At 40.5% G+C, this 17,884-nt stretch overlaps 1 protein-coding gene across 1 annotated transcript in view; it reads left to right on the forward strand.

Annotated features, from left to right (window-relative positions):
• The window catches only part of LOC124776274 (protein ECT2), a 212,628-nt gene that overhangs the window by 181,959 nt on the left and 12,785 nt on the right, over positions 1 to 17,884 (forward strand). The window contains exons 17-18 of the mRNA XM_047251178.1: positions 8,070 to 8,241; positions 12,129 to 12,308. Coding sequence (XP_047107134.1) covers positions 8,070 to 8,241; positions 12,129 to 12,245 — 289 coding nt within the window. The 3' untranslated portion in view covers positions 12,246 to 12,308. The remainder of the gene's footprint in view (positions 1 to 8,069; positions 8,242 to 12,128; positions 12,309 to 17,884) is intronic.

The raw sequence follows: 17,884 nt of genomic DNA on the forward strand, positions 1-17,884 counted from the left end.
CATAGTTAACGTAATGTTGTCTAAAGTGCAATTCTGTGAAGACCGAATTGTAAGTTCTGAGACGTGACACCCTCAATGAGCTGTTGATTCAAGTTCTTTTCAGAAATTCTTATTAAAGATAAACTAACAACTGCTACCATTAATGGGAATAAGAATACACATCTGGGTCCAGTGAAATAGGAAAACAATGTGGGATAGCTAACACATCAATTCCAGTAATGATTACAGATCACTGACCCATTGGTTGCGTATCTGTAAGAATGAAACTTATGTAGGCAGATCCGTCAGAATACTAGTTAAAAAGCTACAGCATGTATAAAAAGTCAACATTATCCTACAATTTTTGTTTTGTAGATGTTGAGTGGTTCGTTATTCCACTTTTTATTCACAGAATTAGTGTAACTTATGGTGGAAGTTTAAATATAATGGACTGTGAAAGCTAGCTTGTTTTGATAGAGTACTCTGCTTAATCTCATATGATATTGAACTTTATTAAGAGCTACAGATTTTGGAAAAAATTTTCTGCTGTGAACAGTTATTGTCTTTACTATAACCTCTAAATTAGGTCTTCTGTTTCATGTACATCAACAAAGTTAAGTGACACATCAGTTAATACTTTGAATTCACAGTAGGATGATTCTCTAGGAAAGAGCATGCTGATTTTATTCCCCAATCTGAGCCCAAGATCTTGTGCTCTGTCTCTAATGACCCTAAGGCCAACAGGACAGTCAGATATAGTTACAGCTTCATCAAGTCTATTAGATATTTTATGGACTTCCCAGGCAAGGTAATACTCTTGGTGGACTGGGACTCAAACCAAGGAAACGAACACAACTGAGTGTTTATGGATAAATTACAGGTGAAACTGGAGCAGAATTTAATAGGATAACTATTACTTGTACTTCCTGTGAAGTAAATATCTGACTGAGAACTAGTTTTTGTTAATTGCAGTCTTCATGCCATACAGTTACAATTAATCATGTCCATTAGGAACAGCTATCCCTCTCACCTTCATTCTTTGTCAGGATGATAAAATAATTAGGCCTTTCCTCTTTCTGTGTGTCAGTTATTAATGCATCTCGACAATGCACCGTGAAAGAAATGCTTATACACACAGTGTCCCTTTCTGGTTATTGAACGGTATGTGATATAATGCATTTCATATTCGTACTTAGCGTTCAATGATGTCACATCATGAAATAAGATACATATTGATGTGACAGATTGTTAAAATAAAATTTGAGGATGTACTTTTGGCCATTTGTGTAATTCATTAGAAATGAACCTTTGTCACCCAAGAAAAAAGTAGTTTCAGGTACAAGCATAATTACGCAAGGATTTCAGTAACTTCATCATTAATTATAAATGTGAATGGACATTTGGAAACTTGTAAATAAGTAAAACGTGATGAGAAGTATGTCCTCTTCATACTGACTAAGGGTCAGCTAGAAAGAGGTTTAGTTCTAAGGGCCTCCTCCCCCCATTCTGGTGTCAGAGGAGACTGGATCTTCAAAATATTGATTAATACTTGTGGAGTCCAATAGGAGTAGTGTTGTTGTTGATGACGATGATGATGATGATGATGATGATGATGATGGAAGAGTACTCCACTAAGGCAGCACCAAAGAGGCTGATGACCCTAATACCCTCACCACAGTGGATAGATGACAATCAACAACATAACATGTTTTTACGACGTGAGATATTGTTGCGAGGTTTGGAAGTCAATTCAGGACATTGACATTAAGTTTTGTGATCAGAAGCTTTATGCAAACTCATATTTCTGTTTCCTGATGCTGAAAAAATTTCCGCCACCATGACTTGAACTGGCAGTACGTCATTTCCGTAGCATTTCTTAGCAATCTTGGCTATGAAGACGGGGGTTTACTTGATGTTTCATGCAAAATATAGTTCATATGTTTTGAAATATTGGGAAGTATGTCATTATGAAATTGTACTTTATAAATGAGATGGGAACTATGGTTTGTAAACACTGACCTGTCTCAATTGAAAACTGGGTGCCAATTTAAACACTGTTCATCATTGACTGGTACAGAGATAACTTAAGTATATAGGCACTGAGCACTGAGCCAGTATTTCCCTGGTTTGCATATGCATGTTTGCTAAACCTCTACAATACTGGCAGAGAATTTCTGTGTATAAAATAAACTTGTACTTCTGTAGTGAAGTTTCACTAAATGCACAAACATTATTTTAGATAATTATGTTTTATATTTATTACTTGCTTAGTGTCTAGATTTACAATTTTGTATGCACAAACGTTCACCAGAACAAAATTGTTGCAGAATATTCGTGGATAAAGAACGTGAGCAAATGGTTTTTAATTATCATCATCTTTGGTTTCATTTAATTTGAGAGATAGTGTTGCTTGAACCTAATCAACAGTGTTGTTATAGAAGACTTCAGTCCAAAGACAGTCTTCATGCAGCTCTCAGTTCTGCACAACTGTGTCTCTGCATAACTACTGAAGCCTTACAGCCACTCGAACCTTTTCATTTCTGTTAAGCTTGAGCCCCTCCCTATGATTCTATGATTTTTTTACCCCCCCCCCCCCCTCTCCCCTCCACACACACACACACACACACACACACACACACACCCCTCCCACCACCTCCCGTTAAACTACTCCTTGATATCCTCAGGATGTCATATCAAAATAACCTTTATTAGTCCAATTGTTGATACATTTATTTTTCCCCAATTTGATTCAGTACCTTTCATTAATTGTCCAATGTGTCCATCTAGTCTGCAGCATTCTTCAGTGGTTCCCCAAAACAGGCTTCTATTCTGTTCTTGTCTATACTGACCATTGTCCAAATTCCCCTACCATACAAGGCCATATTCCAGACAAATACTTTCAGAAAAGGATTCCTACCATTTGAATTTATGTTCAGTGTTAACAAATTACTTTCTCAGAAATATTTTTCTTGCTATTGCCAGTGTGTTTTTTATATCCTCCCTACTCCTACCATCGACATTTATTTTGCTGCTCAAACAGCAAAACTCATCTTTTATCATCAAATTCTAATTTTTTCCCACAATAGGTTTGAATTAATAAGAGGAAGGTGATAGGATGTTCACATCTGATAACTTTGTTGACTGAAGAGAGAAAACTACATAACAAAGGCAAACTTATTATACATCATTACATCCTTGTAGTGTTCAATGCTTTTAACAACATACAACCTTTAATATTAATTGTTAAGAAAGTGAAATATTTAGAGACAGTCCAGTCTCCCCTCAGCTTATATAAAGAGTGCTACAAAAGTTATGCTGTACTAATACATTTATTGAACCCATTCAAAATTAATTTTCCCACTCTTGGTGCATCTATGCAGCTTTCAAAGCCACCTTCATGCTACTTTAACCAAATATCTCCTGGTAGACAGACATCTGCAACAGGTGTTCATTCTCTGGAACTGCTGTGAACAAAATATCCTTGGTATTCTTGCTGTGCATGTGTGTATGTTCATGAAATGGGATACGTAAGATTATACTACGGAACGCTGAAACTGCCAGGTAGAGGGACAAGAAGAGAAGACACATCCTCCACCTTTTCCTTCACAGTTCCCTCACTTGTATTCTCAGTATACATCTCAGTCATCAGAAATCTGAAACGCTCGGCTCAGAGACCCTTGAATATCGAGCTGAACTCTGCAAACAATGCCATTAAAAAATGCTTCCCAACACGTATGCACAATGCGTTACAAGGCACTTGTTTGAAAGCGAAATGATACCAAAATACACTTTTAGTGCTTGTCTGTTAAATTATAAAACTATTTCAGATTTTATTACCTGAACATTTGTATATTCATTAGCTCTGATTGTTAGTTTTAAACTCATTACAAAGCAGAAAATAAAGGACTAATTCTCTCCACAAATAACATTGGCAAACACACAACTACAGTACCGTAACCAAAAATTTTGGGGGAAGAAAGAGAACTAGAAAAATGGAAGTTAATGTTAGGACAATATTATGAAAAGGATAGTTACTACTCAACATATAGTGGAGATGCTGAGTCGCAGATAGTCACAACAAAAAGACTGACAGAAAGTAAGCTTTTGGCCAACAAGGCCTTCACCACTGCCAGCAGCAGCGCATGATGGGAGAAGCAACTAGGTGGTGGGGGTGAGGAGGAGGGGGTTAGCAGGGTAGGGGTGGGGGACAGTAAAGTGCTGCTTATGCGAGCATACAGGGACAAACTGTAGAGTGTGTAGGGCAGCTAGATGCAGTCCGGAGGTTAGACAGAGGGCGGGGGGTGGGGAGTAGAAAAGGAGAAGCGCAAAGATTGTGAGTGCCTTGGTGGAATAAAGGGCTATGTAGTACTGAAATGCGAACAGAGAAGGGGCTAGTTGGGTAAGGACAGTGACTAGTGAAGGTTGGGACAGGAGGGTTACTGGAACATAGGCTATGTTGTAGGGAGAGTTCCCACATGTGCAGTTAAGAAAACGCTGGTGTTGCGGGAAGGCTCCAGATGGCACAGGCCATGAATTAGTCATTGAAATGAAGAGCGTCATGTTCGGCAGCATGCTTAGCACCTGGGTGATCCAGCTGTTCCCTTGCCACAATTTATCAGTGACCATCCAGGCAGACAGCCAGCTTGTTGGTTGTTATGCCCACATAGAATTCAACACAGAGGTTGCAGCTTAGCTTGTGCACTATGTGATCAAAAGTATCCGGACACCCCCAAAAACAGAGGTTGCAGCTTAGCTTGTGCACTATGTGATCAAAAGTATCCGGACACCCCCAAAAACAAACATTTTTCATATTAGGTGCTTTGTGCTGCCACCTGTGAGAGCAGAATGGGGCACTCTGTAGAACTCATGGACTTCGAATGTGGTCAGGTGATTGGGTTTCACTTGTGTCATATGTCTGTACGTGATATTTCCACGTTCCTAAACATCCCTAGGTCCACTGTTTCTGATGTGATAGTGAGGTGGAAACATGAAGGGACATGTAGAGCACAAAAGCGTACAGGCCAACCTCATCTGTTGACTGACAGAGAGGGCCAACAGTTGAAGACCATCACACAGGAATTCCAGACTGCATCAGGATCCACTGCAAGTACTATGACAGTTAGGCAGGAGGCGAGAAAACTTGGATTTCATGGTTGAGCAGATGCTCATAAGCTACAAATCATACTAGTAAATGCCAAATGACACCTCGCTTGCTGTAAGGAGTGTAAACATTGGACAATTGAACAGTGGAAAAATGCTGTGTGGAGTGACAGATCACAGTACACAACGTGGCGATCCGATGGCAGGGTGTGGGTATGGCAAATGCCTGGTGAACGTCTACTGGCCGCTGGCGGTGGTGTTATGGTGTGGTTGTGTTTTTCATGGAGGGAGCTGGCACCCCTTGTTGTTTTGCATGGCACTATCACAAGACAGGCCTACATTGATGTTTTAAGCACCTTCTTGCTTCCCACTGTTGAAGAGCAATTCAGGGATGGTGATGGCATCTTTCAGCACGATTGAGTACCTGTTCATAATGCATGACCTGTGGTGGAGTGGTGACAGTAACAGCCCTGAATGGACTGGCATCCACAGAATCCTTACCTGAATCCTACAGAAGACCTTTGGCATGTTTTGGGACGCCAACTTTGTGCCAGGCCTCACCGACTGACATCAGTACCTCTCCTCAGTGCAGCACTCCGTGAAGAATGGGCTGCCATTCCCCAAGAAACCTTCCAGCACCTGATTGAACGTATGCTTGCGAGAATGGAAGCTATCATCAAGGCTAAGTGTGGGCCAACACCATATTGAATTGCAGCGTTACCGATGGAGGCCACCACGGACTTGTAAGTCAGTTTCAGTAGGTGACCAGGTGCTCTTGATCACATGGTGTAGGTAACATGATGGGTTTCAGAGGTAGCCCTACTTTGAGGGGATGGGTGATGCTTGTGACCAGTCTGGGGTAAATGTTGGTGGGAGGATGTATGGGACAGGTTGTGCATCTAGTTCAATTACAGGGGTATGCAAGGGCTTGAGACCAGGGGTTGTGTAGAGATGGACAAGGCTATTGTGTAGGTTCGACAAGTGGTGGAATACCACTGTGGGAGGGATGGAAAGATGGTGGGTAGGATGTTCCTCATTTCAGGGTACAACGAGTGGTAGTTGAAACCGTGGTGGAGAATGTAATTCAGTTGCCTTCTGGGTCCTTCCCACCAACACCAGCTTTTCTTAATTGCACTGGTGGACACTCTCCCCACAGTACATCCTATGTTCCCGAAACCCTCCTGGCCTCAACCTTCATTAGTCATTGTCTTCACCCATCTAGCCACTTCCCTGTTGCCAATCCAGCACTACACAGCTCTCTATTCCACTAATGCACCCATAGTCCTTTTACTTCGCTCCTTTGCCTCTACACCCCCTGCCCTCCATCTTATCTCCCTACTGCACCTAGCTGCCCTACTTTCTCGTCCCTGTATGCTCTCACAAGCAGCACTTCACCATCACCCACACCTACCCTGGTATCCCTACTTTCCCTACTCCAGCCTCCTCTTTACCCCCATCATCTGGTTGCTTTTCCCATCATTGAGCTGCTGCTCATAGTCTGGCCTCAGCAGCCAGAGACTGTGTCCAGATGCATATGAGCTGCATTTGCACAAGTATGATTGTGTATGTTGTCTGTTTCCAATGAAGCGTTATTGGCCGAAAGCTCTATTTCTGACAATCTTTTTGTTGGGTCTATGTGTGACTCAACCTCTCCACTATATTGTAACTACTGTTCTTTTCATAGTATCATCATTATTCTGTACTGGATTTTCCATTGTTTGACGTTACTGTTACTTATTGTTTAACTGCCCTGTTCTGAAGAACAAAGGTATCCGAGAACTAATGATCCGAAGAGTAATTTTGAACAATGGCAGTGCTCACAATGAAATTGTCTTGGGTTGGTTTCTTCGGGAAATCATTTTCTTGGAAATTTCTTGTAATGTAGTAAATTTTGCACATCTGTAATTCTGAACTGGTAACAATTCTTACATTTTGTATATGACTTCCTTTGTTCAGCTCTGTGTGCTTTGTAGCCAAGTCACCGTGGCTTGCAAACAAGAGTAACAATAGTATGGGATGAAAATTATAGTTCACTATGGAAATGAACAACACTCCCATACACAGCAAACGCATGAATTCAGCATCAGTAACAACAAAGTGGCGTTGTGGTAGCATGATTGGAATGCAGTGTTGCCACATATAGTCTGTAAAAGATTGGTGTCCATCTGGTAGTTGTGATGCTACCTACACCGCAGCTGTGGCAGAAATGACAGTGTAACAACATTGCATGTGTAGTCACGCACCAAGGCTCAGAGCCGGATTGTGCTTCATTAGCACTTACAAACAAAGGAAAGATAAAGGGTAGGAGAACTCACATTCCCTCCCAGCCCTAAGTTTCACTGCTCCTTAGTATAGTGTTACGTCAGGTGTACAGATTTAAGCACAAATCATGGCAATTTAACTGTGAAGTTTAACAATTAATTGCTTCATTAAATGTGGTTACTAATCCTGTTGTGTTAGAAGTCGTGTAAAATTCTGCTTGACTCTCCTCCTCAGAATAACATAGATTAAGAAAACTTAAGTTATTACATGATTTAGCAAGAAATTTGAACACCTGCATAAGAGTAAATGAGATAATGAAATCTTTCATGCTTCTTTCATATTACAATTTTATAACATGTTCTGACATTGTATGTATTCTGTCCTAGTATTTTCTTGATTCCATTATTAAAGACAGCCTATAGTATTCTGAAAATAAAACTTTTATTTGAAATCTATTGCAACTATTTAATCATTGTATATAAAAACAAGTATTTTGTTTTTCTTAGCTCATTCAGTTAAAATGTAACTATATGTACAGTTAATTCTGACTTCTAGTAACAAACATTAATGAGTTTTCTTCTGTTCACATAGTCTTGTCAGTTTCCTAGAATCTTCTTCAGTTCTGCCTCTAAGAAAAGTGTTTCTCTTTAATAGAAATGTAATCATGCAGTTGACAGTATATGATCAACTGACACCATGCTTTATTGGTAAAGTTCCTGGTATGACAGGTTTGCATCAAGGACACGAATGAAGGTGGGAAGGGCATTTAGCTTTAACAAGACGCCAAGCAAGCTGAAGCGGGCTGTATCTACCATGATGAGTCCATTTGGCAGCACAACCAACTTGACACCAGCATCTCAACTTGCACAGATGAGGCTTGCCAGCTGTAATAATCTCAATGTGAGTTTAGTGCTAGTATGCTGTGATTGGTGCATGTCCGTTGTTTTCCTATCATCACTTTATTGTTGCTCTCACTGGCTTTTTGTAGTTGTGAAGCATGCAGGTCATGTAATGGGGCTGCTGGTGAAGGTGTTACCTCCTGGCTATATTTCTTTGTACATTTCATAATCTTTTGTATCACATTATTAGCTCATTTTTCTAATAATATTTTAAAAGAAAATTATGCTATAAAACAGTAATGTGGAAGGTCTTTATTGTCTTTATACTATTTTCCTGTTACATGAAAGGTATAATAAAAATGGAAATTCTGAGTGCTGGGAAACTGATAGTGTTTTGATGACAAGCACCTTCAAGGGTCATTACATGTTACTGCAGAAGGGTTTGCAGCAACCAGCCAGTACTTAGGTTTTCAAAATTATTTTATTGTCCTTTGCTAGTTCAGGGTGTATTCACACACGTTCACAGAAGGGGCATATTTAGATCTACTGCATGAAACCTGGAAGAGCACTAGTGTTCGATCTTCTTTCTTAGACATTGCAACATTCAGAATGTGCCTAGTAATGTTGAACTGTGAAAGTTACATCCTTCAGATAACTTTTTTATACGTAGGACACTGTGCTTTATAAATCTTTCAGGGCAGATATCAACATCATGAATAGAAAACTATTTCACGAGACAGAAACTGGTTACCTCTGCCACTTTTCCTTGTACTGTATTCACACAGGAAATTATCACAAAATGATATCCAACCATCTTATGTGTTTTATCAAAGCAATTCATTGGAAGGGGAATATGGAAGATTCTGGTTTGAGCTTTTCATGTAAGTGTGTATTGGGGCATGACAAGTTGGTTGAGCTGATCTTTAAGTAAGAAAATCTGTGTCGGTATCCATCGCATAAAAAATTGATTGTAAAATATGTAAGTATAAATAATACGTGCTTTCCTAGAGGTAGGTGGTCCGGGTGTTCTCATCCTTCAACAGTATATTTACAATCACAATTTTTGCAAGTAGTATTAAGAATATAGCTTAGTGTACCTCTGCACAAGTGGTCCAGTTCTTCATGAGGTATACATAATGAAAACAGTGATAATTGACATTAAATAAAATTTCTTGTTGCTAAATTGTAGTTTGTTTAGTAAGGTCCACACACACACATCTGTTCCCTTGCAATGCTTTCATTTACCTCATTCAAAAATTCATTTAGCACAAAGGGTTCACAGAAAGGAATGAGTTCTTCCTTTATTGGTAACTGTAACTTCTTCCCTTCTCTGGGTAATTTGGATGGAGCTTGTAGCTGTAAACTGCAGTTGCAAATATATGTAGTGGATTAGTTTGTATAGTTCCAAAGCATGGCCACTACTTTTATGTTTGTAAAACTCCTGGTGTTAGTAGCATGGGAACAGTTCCTGTGTTTTCCTCTATTATGAATAAAATGCTACCTCGACTAAAATGCAGTTTCATACTATTAAAAATTCTGTTACCAGGTAATTTTTGCAAGCATTTTCTGCTCCTACACTGATCTTCACACAAATATTTGCTGTTTATAAATTGCTTGTGTCCTGTGTTGTCAAATTAAGTGCATAGCATTCTTAACCATATGTGAAATAACAGTGATACAGAAGGCAAGTATTACAAAACCATGCAGATCGTATGTTCTTCTATGCCTTATTTGCCTTATGCTTGCGAATTTTCTGTTGTCTTAGTTTTGTTGTAGATAAAATCAGTACTTTTCGTGTTTATAATTTTATGATCAATTTAATTGATTAGTGAAGATCGTAGTTCCATTTCTAAAAATGGAAGACTGCTGTAAATATGTCATTAGATTGCCACTGTTCGTCTTCATTATTCAAAGAAAGTTTGTTTTATAAAAAACTTGCATTCTGTTTTGTGAATGAGTAAATTTCATTTCTGTGTTTTAGGCATATTTCTGCTAGTACATAAATATTTCAAGGTTTAATCTTCTAAAAGGAAGTGCAGGAAGTGGAAGAAAGATGACTTGTGTTCTTGTATTCATGGCACATTCACAAGCAAATTGGTAGCTTGCACTTCTGCGGTGTCCCAGTTTCTTAGTTTTGTTATGCGTGTCAACTAGATGATATCAGATACTATGCCCCAAAATTTTTTTATAACCTCAAACACAGTTGCCTACTGCAGGTTACATTGTGAAATTTTAGAAATCAAAGGAGTAGTAGTTGTGAGTTTGGATAGACTTAGTAAGGTAGGGAAGGTATACAGATAATCTATGCACAGCAATGAGCATCCGCATGGAACCCTCCTATTATACCAACCTGTTTATGGGCCGTCTAGAAAAAAACCTTCCTAGCCTCGGAAAACACCAAACCCTTAGTCTGATTTAGGTTCATTGGTGATATCTTCTTGATCTAGACTCGGGGCTGAGACACCTTGTCTTCATTCCTACACAAAGTCAACACCTGCTCTCTTATCTGCTGCCTCTGATCCTCCTCTACTCAGTGTACCATCTACCTTGACTTTGACCACCACATCTCTGATGTCCTCATCCACACCTCTGTCACATTAAACCCACAAACCAACAGCAGTAACTGCACTTTGGTAGCTGTCATCCCTTCCACACAAAAAAATCCCTCCCATACAGCATGGCCACCCTGCTGAGGCATATCTGCAGTGACTAGAAATCCCTTGCCCATTTTGCTAAGCGTCTCCCCAAGGTCTTCACAGACAGGTACTATCCCCCAGGTCTAGTCCACAAACTAATATCCTGGCCCTTCCCCCCCATACCGCCAATCTTCCCAACACCCCACGAACCAGCCACAAAGAGTGCTCTCTTGTCAACCCAGTACCACTCCGGACTGGAACAACTGAACCACTTTCTTCACCATGGCTTTGATTACGTATCATGATGCCCTGAAATGAAGGAAATTCTTGCCAAGATCCTTCGCACCCCTCCTCTAAAGTGTGTTCTGTCACCCACTCAACCTCCACAACATCCTAGTCCATCCCGATGCCACTCTCTATCTCGGCCCCTTGTCAAAGGGGTCACATCCCTGGGGCAAAGGGGTCACATGCTTCCCTCCATACTCGGCTCATCTCCCACTCTCTTTGTGTGTCAACCTCTGTCAGTACACCCACCTATCTTTCTCCTTCCCCACTCCTCTCCTTGCCCTCCCCCCACTGCCCCCCTCCATGTCCCTGCACCATGGACTCCCAGCACTGCACCTGCTGGCAGTCTAGTCCCTGCGTGCTCCACTAGACAGTGCTCTTCTTCCCTCTCCCCTCCTTTCTCCCTCCCCCCCCCCCCCCCCCCAAACTATAAATACTGCTATCCCTTTCCTTTCCCCGCCCCCTCCAGATCGCTGCTTCCATTCTATGTGGCAATTGCATTCGGGTCAGAGCTGCCGGAGGTGTTGGTCATGTGTGCATTGTGTGTGTGCTTGTTGGCAGAAATGAATTTGTTTTTTCCCTTTTGTGAGGAAGCTATGGCTGAAGGCTAATGTGTAACTGTCTTTTAGTTGCGCATGTCTGCAACTTGAACATGTCATCTTTACGGTAAGTAGCTATCTATTTTTTTCTTATGTTATTGGTATTACAACTTGGAGTTTCCATTATTTGCTATATGGTTACATATTTTAAGCAAAAGTGGTTTCAGAATTGTAAATAAAGACTGCATAGTGAAGAAATTGTGAGTTGTTCCATTTTTTTTTTTTTTTTTTTTTTTTACCTAATGACGATGGTGTACACACATCTTTTAATGACTCACTGAAAAGTAATCTTTCTGCAGGCTTCCTACAAAGACCATTCTACTTGTACATCTTTCTTGATCTCTGAGCTTAGCTCAGTACTTCAGCTGACATCCATTTAGTCTGTAGTCTCATGTAATGACTTCATGATATTTTGTTCTTGCTTACAGGAGCTGGGTTCATCACCCTCGAAAGAGGAAACGACCCTTGTTGCACCGCTATCTGTTCAGCCAACAAGAAAAAATAAATCATCGTCATTAAATATGTCTTCATTAAGGAGATTATAACAGAAACTACGGGGGAGCATAGGAAGGCGCAATAAACTCTCGCAGCGTGGACGCTGCTCTTGGGTAATGATAGTTGATATTTGGTGCTATAAATATGCTTACTTACTTACTTACTTACTGCTCATACCGGACTCGAGAGTCCATTACCACAGCAAGTAATGTTGCTGATTCTTGATGATACGATTTTTAGTATGCTATAAGTATACTAAAAATCGTAATTGTGTCAGAACGAAAATTCACTTGAGAAAACAATAAACTTATAAGAAATAATTGCTCTCCTGTACATACAGTATCATACCTTTCACAACTAATAATTCCTCAGGGAGGGCAGAGGGGTAGGTTTGGGAAGGTTAAAAAGGAAAGGTAGCTCACTCAGTAATTACGTCTCATAAATTTATAAAAATCATAATTGTAATGTTCTATAGAATAGTATTATAGTGTTTTTCAGTGAAAGACAATTCTTCATAAAATAGAAGGTTGCATGTTATTGTATTGGCTGATATCAGCACGTGTTCCTTATTTCTCTCTTAAATTTCCATCGAATCAAATCTTTTGTACGCAAAGCTAATACACTTGAATGAGTGTGCATGTGTATTGTCATGATATTGTCAGTTTCTTCTTTGCACTGAAAACTACAGAGCAGTTCCAATAAGGCACAAATATTGTGATGGAATGAGTGGCTGTTAAAAAAAAATTGAGCATCTGTGTCCCATTCTGTGACTCTTATTAAGATCAGATTCTAAAACTAATTTTTTTTCAGGCATGTTTAACTAACAAACACATCATCTGTGTTGTACTAACCAAGTTGTTCTGATGATCCAGGCACTCCGATCATTACATAATATGTATTGATTTAGCTCATCTGATCTCACGTTTTATGGGGGGCAAGTACTTGAGTTTGTCTCAATGATGCAAACAGTTCTAGTCTGTCAGGCTTCCATATGAGTACACATTCCAATGCTGAGTGAAACATTTATCCGGGAAACAACCTTTAGGCTGTGGCTAATCAATTTCCCTGCTGTTTTATTTGGAACATTGGCAGATAGAAACTGTATTTGACTAGCTCATTGTGACCATGGCATTCAATAAGCCACATGTTCATCCGTATGGTGAAATAAGAACTTCAGCAAACTGGACCACTCTTGACTGGTTTAGGTTCGGCGGTGGATTGCCATTCCTATATGACAGTGAATGGATTTGCTATAACACTCATCATACGAATAGGAAGTGGTTTCATGGGGATTTTGAGTTTTCTTCTTCCTTTCTTTCATTTTTTGTCAGCACAACCTTCAGTTACGTGACTGTTGAGGTGAAATGATGGATTTTAGGCTGTATTAAGACTTGTCCAGATAATGTGGGTGTCTGTCGGAATTGGCCTTTATTTCTAATGGTGATAACTTTTTTGTACTAACATCCAACAAGAAAACAACATGTCTTCTCAGAACATATTTAGGTTGAAGACTGTGTGCTAAAAAAATTATAAGCTTTTCTCACATGAAATCTTACGGAGTAAAAGGAATGGTGGAGGTGGTAAAACACACTTGAAATTAGATTTTGCTAGTGAAAACAGCCACATTACCTGAAGCTGCAGAATTGGGAATGACTTACAGAGCACCCAGTTGTGAGGCAGATGCACTGCACTTTTAATTTTACAAAAGGGCTTGTAGAAAGTGTGTTCTCCAAATAGACTCTTATGTTAACCAAATTTTCTACGTATGAACCAAATTTTTAAGGTATTTTAAGTGTTGACAATTTAAGCACTTTACTCTGCTACCTAAGGCCTGGAAAACACAGAAATTGTGACAGACGCACCTATGAACTTTTCATCTCATCTGTTGCAATCGAACCACATTCTCTGGAATAATGGTTGTCATATTTATCTGTAGTTGCGGGAGATCTAGTAAATCAACTTGCTGAAGTGTATCCATCCTGTATAGTGAAGTAGTGAATGTATGACAGCCTACTTACTTTTCAACATTGTTTGCTGTTAGAGAGAGGAAAATAGCACAAAAAAATAGTGTGTTCTGATGGAAAGAGGTAATCAATTAAAAACCTGCAGTTCCAAAAAATACATCACCTAAAATAGAGGTCACCTCTCTCAGGCATCGAAGAAAGCCTTAACTTGTTGTTGTTGTTGTGGTGGTGGTGGTGGTGGTGGTGGTCTTCAGTCCAGAGACAAGTTAATGCAGCTCTCCATGCTACTCTGTCCTGTGCAAGCCTCTTCACCTCCGAGTAACTACTGCAACCTACATCCTTCTGAATCTGCTTAGTGTATCCATCTCTTGGTCTACCTCTACTATTTTTACCCTCCACAATAGCCTCCAATACTAAATTGGTGATCCCTTGATGCCTCAGGACATGTCCTACTAACTGGTCCATTCTTTTAGTCAGATTGTGCCACAATTCCCTCATCTCCCCAATTCTCTTCAGTACCTCCTCATTACTTAGGTGATCTACCAATCTAATCTTCAGCAGTCTTCTGTAGCACCACATTTCGAAAGCTTCTATTCTCTTCTTGCCTAAACTATTTATCGTCCATGTCTCACTTCCATAAATTGCTACATTTTTGTTGCCATAGCCACTCCACATTTTATATCCTCTCTACTTCGAACATCGTCAGTTATTTTGCTCCCCAAACAGCAAAATTCATCTACCACTTCAAGTGTCTCATTTCCTAATGTAATACCCTCAGCATCACCTGACTTCATTCAACTACTTTCCATTATTGTCGTTTTGGTTTTGTTGTTGTTCATCTTATATCCTCCTTCCAAGACACTGTTGATTCTATTCACCTCCTCTCCCAGGTCCTTTGCTGTCTCTGAAAGAATTACAATCTCATTGGCAAACCTCAAAGTTTCCTGCTCCAAATTTTTCTTTTGTTTCCTTTACTGCTTGCTCAATATATAGATTGAATAACATCAGGGATAGGCTACAACCCCGTCTCACTCCCTTCTCAACCATTGCTTCCCATTCATGCCCCTCTACTCTATAACTGCCATCTGGTTTCTGTATAAATTGTAAATAGCCTTTTGCTACCTGTACTTTAACTCTGCCACCTTCAGAATTTGAAAGAGAGTATTCCAGTCAACATTGTCAAAAACTTTTTCCAAGTCTACAAATGCTATAAATGCAGGTTTTCCTTTCCTTAACCTGTCTTCTAAGATATGTTGTAGGGTCAGTATTGCCTCACGTGTTCCAACATTTCTACGGAATCCAAACTAATCTTCCCCAAGTTCGGCTTCTACCAGTTTTTCCATTCATCATTAAGTAATTCGTGCTAGTATTTTGCAGCCATGACTTATTAAACTGACAGTTCAGTAATTTTCACACCTGTCGACACCTGCTTTCTTTGGGCTTGGAATTATATTCTTCTTGAAGTCTGGGGGTATTTCGAATGTCTCATACATCTTGCTCACCAGATGGAAGAGTTCTGTCATGGCTGGCTCTCCAAAGGCTATCAATAGCTCTAATGGAACATTCTCTTTCCCGGGGCTTGTTTTTTTACTTAGGTCTTTCAGTGCTCTGTCAAATTCTTCATTCAGGATCATGTCTTCCATGCATCTTCATCTACGTCCTCTTCCATTTCCATGATATTGCCCTCAAGTACATTACCCTTGTGTGGACCCTCTATATACTCCTTCCCTCTTTTTGCTTTCCCGTCTTTGCTTAGGCTTGGTTTTCCATCTCAGCTCTTAATATTGATACAGGTGCTTCTCTTTTCTCCAAAAGTCTCTTTAATTTTCCTCTAGGCAGCGTCCATCTTACCCCTAGTGATGTATGCATCTACTTCCTTACATTTGTCATCCTTGCTTAGCCATTTTGCACTTCTTGTCAATCTCATTTTTAAGATGTTTGTATTCCTTTTTGCCTGCTTCATATACTGCATTTTTATATTTTCTCTCTTCATCTATTCAATTCAATCTCTCTTCTGTTACCCAAAGATTTCTACTAGCCCTCACCTTTTTACCTACTCGATCCTCTGTAGCCTTCACTATTTCATCTCTCAAAGCTACCCATTCTTCTTCTATTGTATTTCTTTCCCCCATTCTTGTCAGTTGTTATCTGATGTTCTCTCTGAAACACTCTACAACTCTGGTTCTTTCTGTTTATCCAGGTCTCATCTCCCCAAATTCCTACCTTTTTGCAGGTGATTCAGTTTTAATCTACTGTTCATAACCAATAGATTGTGGTCAGAGTCCACATCTGCCACTGAAAATGTCTTACAATTTAAAACCTGGTTCCTAAAGCTCTGTCTTGCTATTATATAATGTACCTGAAATCTTCCAGTGTCTCCAGGCATCTTCCATGTATACACCCTTCTTTCATGATTCTTAAACCAAGTGCTAGCTATGATTACATTATGCTCTATGCAAACTACTTTCCAGGTGGCTTCCTCTTTCATTCCTTACCCCTAGTCCATATTCACCTGCTACTTCTCTTTCTTTCCCTACTATCAAATTCCAGCTGCCCGTGACTATTAAATTTTCATCTCCTGTAACTATCTGAATAATTTCTTTAATCGCAGCATACATTTCTTCAATCTCTTCATCATCGTAGGAGCTAGTTTGCATATAAACTTGTACTGCTGTTGTAGGCGTGTGCTTTGTGTCTATCTTGGCTACAATAATGCGTTCGCTATGCTGTTCATAGTAGCTTATCCGTGCTCCTATTTTTTAATTCATTATTAAACGTACTCATGCATTACCCCTATATGATTTTGTTATAACGTCAAGTTTAACACATTTATTTCAGAACGACACAACACATATAAGTCACAGAGTAAGTTGACAAGCAAGATGTGTGTACACGTTAGCATTCAAATGAGCACTGAGTCCCAGTCAAGTGGCCACTGCTCGGCTGGCCGCTTAGGTGGCGCAGCTGCTGCATGGCTGGCAGACAGCGCCGCACGTAGAGGACGCGCGTAATTGTGCGGCGGCGCTTTGAATGATCGGCGCGTCACAACACTTTTCCCCCCTTTGACATTGTTGCGCTGGTCTTGATGGAGGTGTCCTGGAGATGGCTAACGTCCATAGGCGTTGTTTGACTCGCCGTAAAGTCTCGAGGAGGAGGCTTCCCGTACGGACGGAAGTGTCCCCGATGATAACGGGTCGAGATGACAGGAGACGTAGGGGTCGAATCTGCTGGGGCCCCATGCACTAATCTGCCCGTTGCAGCAAGTCCAGTTGATATGACAGCAGACATGGGCGATGTGTCGGCGTCCGTTGGAGGAGGAGGTGAGTAGATTTCCTCTGACAGAGGATGGTCATCCGGTTCCTGCATGGGCACGTCTCCTGGTGGCGTCCGTTCTTGTGCTGGCATCGCGATGACGGTGAGAGGGCTGCGTTGTGAGTATTGAGAGATGCCAAGATCCCGAGCATCAGGTAGAGCCAAAGGTGGTGTAGCGGCATTCGGAACAGGCGTTGCTGGCACACGAGGCCTAAGCTCGTCCAAATGACGCACTGCAACACCCGTGTCCGTCTGGATTTCATACAGGCGTCTGCCACGGTGTCTTAAGACGTGGCCCGGGCTCCATTTTGGTCGCCTGCCATATCCCCGTACCCAGACGAGGTCGTTGGCGGTGAACCGGCCAAGTGAAGGCACCCACGGCCGTGAGGTGGAAGGCCGCAGAAGATGAAGTA

Source organism: Schistocerca piceifrons, chromosome 2 (genome assembly GCF_021461385.2).
Source record: "Schistocerca piceifrons isolate TAMUIC-IGC-003096 chromosome 2, iqSchPice1.1, whole genome shotgun sequence".
Taxonomy (NCBI): Eukaryota; Metazoa; Arthropoda; class Insecta; order Orthoptera; family Acrididae; genus Schistocerca; species Schistocerca piceifrons.